The 13,147-nt window shown below is 42.3% G+C and overlaps 1 protein-coding gene across 3 annotated transcripts in view; it reads right to left on the bottom strand.

Moving 5' to 3' along the window:
- Positions 1–13,147, bottom strand: part of SLAMF7 (SLAM family member 7) — a 44,793-nt gene that overhangs the window by 15,185 nt on the left and 16,461 nt on the right. For 2 of the 3 annotated variants that reach the window (XM_008264211.5, XM_089336948.1), the window contains exon 1: positions 2,402–2,473. The exons of the other annotated variant lie outside the window; for it this stretch is intronic. In XM_008264211.5, coding sequence (XP_008262433.3) covers positions 2,402–2,456 — 55 coding nt within the window. In that variant the 5' untranslated portion in view covers positions 2,457–2,473. Of the gene's footprint in view, positions 1–2,401; positions 2,474–13,147 lie in introns of those variants that run through there. 3 annotated transcript variants of the gene reach the window in all.

Here is a 13,147-nt window from a genome sequence, read left to right on the forward strand (position 1 = left end):
CAGATTCTCTACACACTTTTCCCAGCAGTCCCACCCCACCTACTACATTCACACTCAAGTTATCCAGCACTCTGCCCCTCACTCATTGCCTGCCCCTTGTCTGTTTCTTCTGTTTTTTTTTTTTTCCCAAAAAAACCTCTTAATACTCCCACACAACCTGTTTTTCTGCTCTCCTCTTATTGTCTCCTCCTCAACACAACTATCTTATTTAATTATCAAAGGGTACATTGGGGAGGAGCAGGTTATTATGCTCATTTTCCAGATGACAATACTGAGGCTATGGGAGCAGCTTGATGACCCCTCTGAGCCTGGACAGGATGATTCCATGTTGCTGCATCCACAGTCCCAAAACAGAGCTACCTGTTTTTCTTGGGTCTTTCCAGTTCCTACCTTGAGTTCATGGACCCAAAGAGGGAAGAAATCCAATGGACTCTACCCATAGAAGATTCAGCTCAAGGCACAGTTACTGAGCACCTCTCTAGTGTCAAGTACAGTGTTAGGCAGTTTGGTGTGATGAGAAGAGCATTAGTTTTGGAAACTCAATCTCTCCTCTGCCTCCTAATAGCTGTGTAATCTTGTCCAAGAAACTTGATCTCTCTGTGCCTGTTTCCCTGTCTGCCTCACAGACTTCTAAGGAGATTATTTGAAAAGCACTCTGAATACAGCAGGAGCTAAATAAATGGTGATCACTATTATGATTAGTTTACATTTTTTTTTTATTTTTTGACAGGCAGAGTGGACAGTGAGAGAGAGACAGAGAGAAAGGTTCACCCTCCAACGGCCACCGCGGCCGGCGCGCTGCGGCCGGCGCACCGCGCTGATCCGATGGCAGGAGCCAGGTACTTCTCCTGGTCTCCCATGGGGTGCAGGGCCCAAGCACCTGGGCCATCCTCCACTGCACTCCCTGGCCACAGCAGAGAGCTGGCCTGGAAGAGGGGCAACCAGGACAGAATCCGGCACCCCAACCGAGACTAGATCCCAGTGTGCCGGCGCCGCAAGGCGGAGGATTAGCCTAGTGAGCTGCGGCGCCGGCCCGATTAGTTTACATTTGATATCTCATTTACAACATCACAATAAGTCTGCAAGTTGGAGTTCATCATCTGTTATGCACTTGAGAAGGGTGAGGCTCAGTAGTTTGCCCACAATAACACAGCTACTAAATCACTCCCAGGGTATCCTTGCCCAAGACTGGTCCTTTTCTACTGCTCTCTCCACTGGAGGTTCTGGGACAATCTCTGGCTCCTTTCAGCTATAAGAGGAGAAGTACCACAAGACTGCACTCAGTCCCCTGGAGCAGGGCAGGGGAGGGCCCAGGGACAGCTTTTCATGTTTGCTCCCTCTTGTGCACAGTGCAAGTTTCAGGTGGGCACCTGGTTCTTTGGAAAGTTCTGCCACCCTCCCCCACCTCACCTTTTTCAAGTTCCATTTCTGATCACCACTTCCGTTTATGGAGTAATTTTACAGAGATAGCCTGTTCCAGGACCACCTGCTGAGAACCAGGTGCTCCCTAAAAATGGAAACTTCTGATGAATTCAAGGGGTGTGAGTCTGCTGATGCTGCCCACTTCATGAGGCCAAGGGACAGGGAGGAAAGAACTGAGAGTTCTGGCCACCTGTACAGTCGGGCAGATGACTCCGGGTGGGTGTGGAGTGCACATCAGGAACAGGGAGGCAAGTCCTCTAAGAAAGACCACATAGAACCTCCCCCTAAGTTTGATGACAGAAGAGACATTGCTCCCTTCCGGGGCTTCTGATCCTTTCTGAGAGCCAGAGAATGACAAAATCTTCAAAGGCTAAAGTAGCTGTGACAGGTACAGGAAAGTCCTGTTTGTCATAAGATTAAATTTAAAGTGCCTATGGTAAGAGTTGGTTTCTAAGCAGAGACTGATTAGATTGCTTGAGTCGAGAGAAAAATTCGAAGGGTTTCTTCCATGATATCATTTTTACATCTATACATTAAAATAGACTCAGGGAAATATTGAAAACATTTATATATAATATATTTATAAATAACATCATTGTCAAAGGGAGGGAGGGTTGGAAGAGAAAGACTCTGAAGCCCAAAGAAGCTTTGACATTCCTCCACTGATTTGTAGCAGAATATGAGTTAGAACACAAGTCTTCCAGATCTCAGCACCATTTCCTTCATCCCTCTGTTCCCAGGACCATCAGGAGGGGAGTGGTCCCCAGAGCCATTCCTTTACTTCTCCCTCCAGCCTTTTCCTGCTCCCTCTGTGGTTCAGAGGACAGAGGTTGATTTAAAAAAATAAAAATAAAAAAGGAGAGCTACGGAGAGCAAAGCCTCCTGAGGCAAGCCAAGGACCACGGTCAACCCAGGAACCTGGAGCTACACTTCAGGGCAAGGAAGACAGGAGAATGGGAGAGGATCTGGCTGGACTCACCTGAGCGCTGGCAGAGGAGAAAGAGGAGCATGATAAGTGTAGGGAAACCAGCCATATCGTTCTGTGGATCTCAGCCACGAAAGGGCACACAGTTCCCTCTAATTGGGCTCCAATCTTGTCATAGCTGAGTAGGAGGGGTCATAGGACTGGAAATGCAAATGAGTCATCTCTTTTTTTTATACATTACTGACAAACATGTGAAAACAGGTTTTTTTTTATATCAAGGATGGGAAAAATGAATTGAACCCCAAATGTGATGAAATTCCATAAAGAATCAGACTTGGGGAGGTCTGGGGGAAATATAGACCATGTTGTCTGCTTTCTTGCTAAGCCACATAATCTCTCAGAGACTTAGGAAAAAAAGGTTAACTGAGGGACACTGGGAATAATGATATTTATTGAGACATCTAAGTGATAGAAACTTTATTAGGAGTATATGCTTTCTTTTTTATTCCTTATAATAATCTTGTGAGTGACAGATTGCCATAAATTCTGTTTTACATATGAGAAAATAAAGATTTGGAGTATATTACAACAAAATCAAGGAGTTGTTTCAAACAGAAGAAATTATTATTATGAGACTAAAGGAAAGCTACAGAGTAGGAGAAGATGTTTGCAATGCACATATTCTATAAGGATTTTATATCTATAATATATAAAGAGGTTATAATATATAAAGAGGTTCTATAAATCAATAAGAATTATACAGACAATCCAGATCAATAAACTCAAATCAGACTTTACCAAAAAAAAAAAAGATAGCCAAATGTCCAATAAAGAGAAAACACTAAGAAAATAATGCAAATGGGAAAAGTTAAAAGGTTAACAGAGGTACTAAAATAGAATTCAAGAATCTTTCCAATAATAATAATTTTTAAAAAGAGAAGAAAGGAGAAATGGTAAAACCAAAAAGAGAGTGATCAAGCATGAAGCATAGTAAAATGTGTGGCAGGTGTTTGATCTAGCAGTGAGGATAGTGGTTAACATGCTGCCCACATCCTATATCAGCATACACGGGTTCAAGTCCTGACTCTGCTCCCAATTTCAGCATCCTGTTAATCTGTACTGCAGAAGGTAGCACACAACAGTTCAAGTACTTGAGTCCTTACTACTAACATGGGAGATCTAGATTGAACTCCTGGCTCCTGGCTTCAACCTGGCCCAACCTCAGCCATTTTAGACATTTGGGGTTTGAATCAGTGGATAGGAGCTTGCTCTTTCTGTCTCTCCACTCCCCCCAGACACACCCCTTCACCTCTCAATTAAAAAAATAACATAATGGTAGACTTAAATGCAACTTTATAAATAATTGCACTATGTACAAACAGACTAAATACTTAAAAGGCAAAGGTTGCTAAAGTGGATTTTAAAAACTAAGGTTGAACTATATGCTGTCTACAGAGATGCACTTTAAATAGAAAGATACAGATGGGCATGAAATTAAATGGATGGGGGCCGGCGCCATGGCTCACGTGGTTAATCCTCTGCCTGTGGCGCTGGCATCCTATATAGGCACTGGGTTCTAGTCCTGGTTGCTCCTCTTCCAGTCCAGCTCTCTGCTATAGCCTGGGAAGGCAGTGGAGAATGGCCCAAGTGCTTGGGCCCCTGCACCCACGTGGGAGACCAGGAAGAAGCACCTGGCTCCTGGCTTCGGATCGGTGTAGCTCCAGCCATGGCAGCCATTAGGGGGGTGAATCAACAGAAGGAAGACCTTTCTCTCTGTCTCTCTCTCTCTCTCACTGTCTAACTCTTTCTGTCAAAAAAAAAAAAAAAAAAGAAAGAAAGAAAGAAAGAAAGAAATCAAATGGATGGATGAAGATATATCACTCATCCCTTAGGCATGAGAATGCTGGAAGGGCTCTATTATTATTGGGAAACAGTAGATATAAGGGTCTCATAAAAATGAAAAAGTTAATTATTATAAATGAATAAAAATGTGCATACTGCTTGTGATACTGTAATATAATAAGATATACTTTACCCCCTTTCTGAAGGGGAAAAGGACTGGATATTGAATTAATAATCTATCATGCCTGTATGATGAAGTCATCATAAAAATCCCCAACATACAGAGATCAGAGAGCTTCTGAGTTAGTGATCAGACCCAGATATTGGGAGGACAGCACATATACTTCCGCAGGGACAGAAGCTCTTGTGCTGAGGCCCTCTAGGACTCATCCTAAGCTCCTCTTGCTCTGTATCCTTTGCAATATTCTTTATAATCAAACAGTAAATATAAACATTTCCCTGAGCTCTGTGGCCATTCCGGTAAGTGGTCAAGGCCCAGGTGAGGGTGTGGGAACCTGATTTTTAGCCAAGTTGGACAGAAGTTGTGGTACCTTGGGGATTCACCGCTTGTGGTTAGCATCTGCTGTGGGATGTGGTCTTGTAAGACTGAGCCCTTAATCTATGAGGTCTGCTCTGACTCCAGGTAGACAGCATTCCAACTGAACTGAATTATAGAATAGCCAGTGCTGTACACAGAGAATTTTTCCTGTAATAAATCATTCTATTGGTATCATGGTTCAAAGAACTCTCAACCCAACCCTAAATTCTACAGGCTTTCTCATAACATTGTACAGTTTTATGCTTTATATTTCAATCTATGATGTAGTGTGAGTTAATTTTTATGTAAGAAATGAAATTTAAGTTAAGGTTATTTCTCTTTTTTCTATTGATGTTCAATTGTTTCGGCACCATTTGTTGAAAGATTATCCTTCCTTCATTGAATGGCTTTCATTTTAAAAAAATATTTATTTGAAAGGTGTGGGGTGGGGTGGGGATTGAGAGATTTATTTAATCTACTCGTTCAATAGCCAAATCATTGCAACAGCCAGGGCTGGGCCAGGCTAAAGCCAGGAACTCCATCTGGATCTTCCATGTGAGTGCCAGGTGCCCAAGTACTTGGGCTCTCTTCCACTGCTTTCACAGGTGCATTGCAGGAAATGGGTTTGGAAGCAGAGCAACTAAAACTCAAACCAGTGCTCTAATATGGGATGCCAGCATTACAAGTGGCTGCCTAACACACTGTGCCACAATGCAGCCCTTACTTTTGCCCCTTTATCAGAAATCAGTTGGTTGGAATTGTGTGGGTATATTCTGGGGTTATCCTAGTTCATTGTTCATTTATACAAGTAACACTTGAATAATGTAACTGTTCATGTAATAGGACTTACCTCTGCCATTTCATTTTTTGTTTCTTGTTAAATTTCCCCCCCTTTGCTTTAATTTTCTGGACATCATGTGGGTTATTTGATTATTTCTATAATTTTATTTTGAATTATCTATGGTGCATCTTTTTTTTTTTAAGATTTATTTGTTTATTTGATAGGCAGAATTGTAGAGAAATAAGGAGAGACAGAGAGAACTTGATTTTCTATCTGCTGGTTCACTCCTCAAAAGACCAAAATGGCTGGGGCCTGGGCCAGGCCAAAGCCAGGAGCCCAGAGCTTCTTCCAGGTTTCCCAAGTGGGTACAGGGGTCCAAGCACTTGAGCCACCTTCGGCTGTTTTCCCAAGCTCATTAGCGGAGAGCTGGATGGGAAGTGAAGCAGTCAGGACTCTAACCAGCGCCCATACGGGATGCCGACACTGAAGATGGCAGTTTAACCTGCTACACCGCAGCTCTGGTCCCTGTGGTGCATCTTGAGTGTTTCTATTTGAATAATTTTTATTGGATGCTCTAAGCATTACATTGTATATAGGTAACTTATGGTATACTGGACATTTTTCCCATTCAACTGAAGGGTAGAAACCTCATCTTACTGTTCCCCCTCTATACTATTCTTATCTTAAATGTATCACTGATATATATTGAGAACCATTGCAATTAATGCTATAATATTGCCTTCAATTGTCAAATCTAATTCAGAAACCTTAAGAGGAGTTATGACAATCTATTATATTTACTCATACTTTTCTTCTGTCCATTGTTCTCTCTTCACTCCAGTGTTCCAAGTTTCCTTATTTTATCATTGCTTTCTTTCAAGACATTCTTTTCAGATAAGCCTGCTGGTAACAAATTCTCTTGGTTTTCCTTAACCAGTGTATGTTTTGTTTCACTTCCATTCCCGGGCAAAGAATTCTAAATTGATAGTTCTGTGTTTCAAAAAATGCATTTATTTATTTGAAAGAGTTACAGAGAAAGGAGAGAGAGAGAGAGAGAGAGAGAGAGAGAGAGAGAGATATCTTCAATATGCTGGTTCACTCCCCAAATGGCTGTAATGGCCAGGATGGGCCAGACCAAGCCTGGAGGCAGGAGCTTCTTCTGGGTCTTCCACCTGGGTGGCAGGGGCCCAAGCACTTGGACCATCTTCTGTTGCTTTTCCCAAGCTATTGGCTGGGAGCTGGATTGAAAGTGAAGTAGCTGAGACTCAAACCAGTGTCCATATGGGATGCTGTTGTCACAGCTGTGGTTTTACCCACTGTACCACAACATGGAACCCAAACTGATAGTTCTTTTCTTTCAGCATGTGAAAAATGTCAGGACATTCCTTCTTTGTGCAGTTGTTTCTGATGAGTAATCTGCAGTTGTTCAAGTTGTTTCTCTTTTGGGGAATGTTGTCTGTAGCTATTTTTTCTTTGTGTTTCATCTTCATAGGTTTAATTATAATGTGTCTTGTTGTGGATTTCTTTGGATTCCTCCTGTTTGGGATTCATTCCATCTCTTGAATGAATAGGTTTATTCCTTTTGCTACATTTGGGGAAATTTCAGTATCCTTTAGAATATCTTTTTTTAAGCCCCACAATCTGTCTCCTCTTTTCTGGAACTGTAACTTGTGATTGTTATGACTTTGGCAATTGTAGTCTCTGAGGCTTTAATAATTCTTTTCAGTCTATTGCTTCTCTGTGGTTCAGGTTGGATGCTTTTTATTGCTGTTTTCAAGAGCACTTATTCTTTCCTTTATCATCCCCCTTTTGCTTTATTAAGTCCATTTGGTGAGTTTTAGGTGTCAGTTGATGATATTCAGTTCAAATTTTTTCTTTTGTTCTTCATATTTTCTATTCTTTAATTAAAAAGTTCTAGATTTTTCGTCTGTTTTAAATGCATTTATAATTATTTTCTGAAGCATTTTTATGATGGCTGTTTTAAAATCCTGGTCAGATAATTCCAGCATCTGTGTTATATTGATTTTGGTGTCTGTTGATTGCTTGTTTCCATTCAAGTTGAGATTTTTTTGATTTTTGGTATGATGAGTGATTTTTAACATACGGGGCAGTATTCTCAGATACCACCCCGAACAAGAAAGGGGAGAATTGCCCCATTACTGCCAGGAGGGAAGGGACATTCAATCTCCCCACTTGGCCTCTTCTGACATCACCCTACTATGTCTGTGGGGCAGGGTGGGGAGGGGTAGAAAGGGAGGTGTTCTTACCACCTGGGGTAATAGAGATCTAGGTTTTTCACTTGACATTTGCTAATGGGATGGTTATTATCCCAAGGCTTCAGTCTTGCTACTCTGCACCTGTTTTAGCCCTATGGTGAAAGAGACTGGGTTTTTCTTGGGGATAATATTTCTGGATTTTAGTCTCATATATCTCACAGCTCAGAATATACAGAAGATAAAAAGCAAACTGAGGGAACTCACTGCCACATTATTCCATAGGTTCCTAGTCAGTGTATCTTCTCTACCTTTTAGAAGCTTCTTTGTGTGTGTGTGTGTGTGTGTGTGTGCTTGTGTTTTAAATAATACTTAGGGATTTTCAAATCTGTGTTTAGTGGAAAAAATGAGAGAATTGAGTTTATTCCATCTTATCTGGAATGGGAAGCCTGATAACAATTTTTACATTTCTATCTTCTTTGACTCCATTGAAATAATGGTGAAATATTTTGTTTTAAGATTTACTTATTTATTTATTTCAAAGGCAGAGCTGTGGAGACAGAGACAGAGATTGTCCATCCTCAAATGTTTCACTCTCTCAAATGACTGCAATGACCATGGCTAAGCCAGGCTGAAGCAAGAAGTCAGGAACTTCATCTGGATCTCCCACATGAGTGGTTGGGGTACCAAGCCTTGGGCCATGTTCCACTACATTTCCAGGTGCATTAGCAGTAAGCTGGATCAGACATGGAGCAGCTTGGACATGAACTGGTGCCCATATGGAGTGCTGGGTTTGAAGGTGGTGGCTTATCCTGCTGATCCACAACACTGGCCCCAGTAGTAAAATCTTTAAATAGGACTCCTAGCTGGCAAAATGAGTCCATGTGGGCATGTCTTTTCTGTGCCTTGACAAAGATAGTAATGATTGATGAAACATTTTCCAATGTATTTTTTAAGGATTTATTTACTTATTTGAAAGTCAGAGTTACACAGAGAGAAAGAGAGGAGAGGAAAGGCATAGAGAGAGAGAGAGGGAGAGAGAAAGAGAGAGAGGTCTTCAGCCGCTGGTTCACTGCCCAATTGGCCACAAGGGCCAGAGCTGTGCCGATCCAGAGCCAGGAGCCAGGAGCCAGGAGCTTCTTCCAGGTCTCCTACGAGGGTTCAGGGGCCCAAGGAATTTAGCCATCTTCTACTGCTGTCTACTCTGGTGCTTGATGTCATAGCTTTCCTTGTTCCTGGACCAAGCCAACATTTCTGGGAAGAAACAGGAAGGGGCCTGGATGGAGTAGGATGATATCAGTAAAAACTCCTGGGGATAACCTGTTAAGAAGCATCTGAGACAAAATGAAAAAGAAAGCTTATGCTGAAATGAAAAGCAGATGGCCTTTAAAACGTAAACTTTTATCAGCAGTATTTAATCACTGTTCCTTGTGATGTTTGGTCCTTTGGGCCTCCCCTAGTCTCAGTTATGTCTTTGCTAAGGCTTCTCAGTCTTAGCTTACTGCTGAAAACTTCTCCTATCTATGAATATTGAAATATCTCTTAGCTCAGGCTTAGATTTACTAATTTCCTTAACCATTCTATTCTTTATTTTCTATCATTCAGTCTCTCGGTTTGAAATACCCAATTTATTTCCAGCTTTAATCTTTTTCTTGAATTCAGGCCTTGTTTGCCCTACTCAGCATGTGCATTTGTGTGTTTGGCAGACATCTAAACTTCACATGTGCCAGCCAAACCCTTGCATCCCTGCTCCCTGCCTCCTCCTTCACCTGCCTTCTCTATCTCAGTAAATTACAGTGCTAATCATCCTGTTTTCCTGCCTTAAAAACTGTAACTGTCCTTGACTCGACTCTTTCACACTGCATGCCCATTCATCAGTAAATTCTCTTGGGTCTGCCAGAACCCATTCACTTCTTGTCATCTTCACCGCCTCCACAAGCGTGACCCTTTGCATGCACTATCTCAACTTCACTGTTTCCAAGCTAGCCTCCTATAATGTATCCTTCACAGGCTACTAGAATGATATTTTTAAAAGATATATTGTTTTATTTGAAAGGCAGAGAGAGAGACAGAGAGAGATCTATCCACTCATTCACTCCCCAAATGATTGCAAATGCCAGAGTTGGACCAATCAGAAGCCAGGAGCCAGGAGCTTCCTCCAGGTCTCCCACATGGGCGCAGGGGCACAAGTGCTTGGGCCATCTTCTACTGCTTTCCCAGGCCATAGCAGAGAGCTGGATCAGAAGTGGAGCAGCCAGGCCTCAAATCAGCGCCTATATGGAATGCCAGCACTGCAGGTGGTATCTTAATCCGCTTTGCCACAGCAATGGTCCCTAGAATGATATTTTTAACACACAAGCCAGATCACGTTCTTCCTCTGCTTTCCAGGTGCCTTTCATATCACTTAGAATAAAAAGCAAAATTCTTCAAGGGCCTTCATTATCCTACCTGATGATCCTTTGCTGCCTCTCTGTGTCATCTCCTATCGCTTTCCCCCTGGTCTGGTCTACATTAAACATCTCATTGTTCATGCATATTTGCACTAGAGGAGCTCTTCCCTGTGATGTCAACACACCTATCTCTTCCTTGGGATCTACTCATTGTCACATATCAATCAGGGCTTCCTTGTCCCCTCCATAAAACATCACTCCCTGACCTTTTGTTTTCTGGTCCCTTATTCTACTCCAGTATTATTTTTTCCCATAGGATCACTATAGTAAAGTAAAAGGGGCATCAAAAGAGGGATTTTACTTTGCTTGCTGTCCTATCCCAGCAACTAGCACCCTGCCTGGTACATAATAAGCCCTCAAAACAGATACTGAATGAATGAATAAGTGTCATAAGCAACAAAACTGAGTAATTATGAATTACATCCAGCATTTCTATTTATATAAAATAATTGAAGGCATGAAGGATGGGATTTCCAAACCCGCCATCTTCTGTGAGATTGGTAATGGTGGCAGAGAAGAATATGGGAGGAAATTCAGAAACTCTAGGGGGATGAGAGAAAATTTAGAATGAATAGAGTGCTTATATATTATTGGAGGGGGATATCTGTGTCATCTCAAAGTGAGAAACTGTTGCTGATTATTTTAAGTCCTGAAGGTATTGCTACAAGTAATTTTATTTTAAAAACAGCAGCTCAGTAGTCACTTGTTTTTCAATACCTATAATTAGAGTATTTTCTTAGTCAGTTTTGTACTGCTACAACAGAATACTGAGGCTGGGTAATATATAAAGAACAGAGATTCATCACTTACCTTGCTGGAGGCTGGAAAGTCCAGGGGCTTGCATGTGGCTGAGGACTCCTTGTTGCATCAGCCATGGCAAAAGGAGGAAGGGAAGCCGGCGCCGTGGCTCAATAGGCTAATCCTCCACCTTGCGGCGCCGGCACACCGGGTTCTAGTCCCGGTTGGGGCGCCGGATTCTGTCCCGGTTGCCCCTCTTCCAGGCCAGCTCTCTGCTATGGCCAGGGAGTGCAGTGGAGGATGGCCCAGGTGCTTGGGCCCTGCACCCCATGGGAGACCAGGAAAAGCACCTGGCTCCTGGCTCCTGCCAGGATCAGCGCGGTGCGCCGGCTGCAGCGGCGGCCATTGGAGGGTGAACCAACGGCAAAGGAAGACCTTTCTCTCTCTGTCTCTCTCTCTCACTGTCCACTCTGCCTGTCAAAAAAAAAAAAAAAAAAAAAAAGGAGGAAGGAAAAGAGAGAAATCACAAGGAAAAAGGGGGAGGGGAATTCACCCTTTTATCAGAAAACCATCTCCAAGATACTGATTGGCATTACTCCATTCAACAGGCTCCACTGTTGCATTGGGGTTAAGTTTCCAACACATGAACTTAGGGGGATTCATTCACATCACAACATGTATGTTAAGCAGAAGTAGTCATATTACAAGCAAGCATAGCACTTATCTTACCACGGATTTGAATTATTATCTAAACTCTTTAGTATAAAATAATTAAACATTGCATTAAAACATGAAACAGAGAGTTTTAAGTTTTAAGCTAAAAAAATAAGGAACATTTGGGTACTTTGTAATATATTTTAATTGCTATTTAAGCAAATTTTTCAACATCTTGAATAAAATGCATCTTCCAACTCACTCTGAAATCTTTTTATTAGTATTAAAGCATCCCTGGGACTGCATGTAACTTTAAGAATTCAGTGCCTGGGGCCTCAGAGAAATTAGCTGCAGACCTGGCAGGGTGTGATTTCCTCATGGGTCAGTGGTTTCCTTGCATCATAGTCACACAGAGTCATGCTGAAATCCTCAGCCTCACACCCAAAGCAGGGAGTGCACGCTTTGCTCTCTGGGCCTTGCTTCCTCTCCTGTCCACTCACTGGGCTAACCTCTGCAGATCAGCATAGCCTGTCCAGCTCAGCTGACTGTGATCTATGGTCTATGGCTGTGCTTTCCCCAAACTGCCCCATTCACAAGTTGATTCTAGTGGGCAGAGGTGAGTCATTGTAGAGCTGCCATATCTACTGAGCATTCCAAGTTTCCCTCACAGTGCTTCTGGGTTCCACTGATCACATGACACGTCTTTTAGAGAAGGAAAATGTAAGATGGAACATTACCCTCCTTTCCTGTATCCAGGACACTCTCCAGCATGACTACAGCCCCACATGCTGATCCCAAGTACCAAAGATTTATGCACCTCCAGTACTGCGGTAGAGTCCTGGACTGAAACCCTGGTGCTCCTCACTTGACATTACCCTGCATTGTGTCACTGTGCTACATGTTAAAACACATTTGAAGGACATCGTCTGCCTTCAAAAATATCATACTCTTCAAGACACACTTTAAAGCAACAATTACAATGCAGAAGTCAAGGATTCTGATGGGAAAAGTCCAGGGGGCTTTTAGGGGACAGAGAAATTCTAATATAGTGTCTTCCACTAGAAGTCACTTAACGTCGCAAATGGAATGGGAGAGGGAGCAGGAGATGGGAGGGAAGTTATGGGGGGGAAGAAGCCATTGTAATCCATAAGCTGTACTTTGGAAATTTATATTTATTAAATAAAAGTTAAAAAAAAGTGAATGACCTAAGAAGTCATTGAAACACAGTAAAATAAACTTACCTAAGTACTGCGAAAAAAAAATAAAGGCACTATAACCCTTAAAAAAATTCACTTAACGTCTTTGATTCATAGTATCTTCATTTATAAAATTAGAACGAAACCATCTTCTCTTGCCTACTGCATGGGCTGTTGTGGGGACAACACTGTTGGATGAATGTGAAAACCCTTGAAAGAACAGTACCACAGGTACCACTAGGCACACAGGTGGTTTCCATTACAGTCTTCCTGTGCCAGCCTCCTGGAGCTTCACTGGATCTGAGGACTTCCAAGACAGCTGGAGCCCAGAGCTGGTCCTAGCTCCATTTCCCAACATCTGAGAGGCAAAAAGTAGGATAGAGGAAAG

Source organism: Oryctolagus cuniculus, chromosome 7 (assembly GCF_051225735.1).
Source record: "Oryctolagus cuniculus isolate XC-2025 breed Fujian yellow rabbit chromosome 7, ASM5122573v1, whole genome shotgun sequence".
NCBI lineage: Eukaryota > Metazoa > Chordata > Mammalia > Lagomorpha > Leporidae > Oryctolagus > Oryctolagus cuniculus.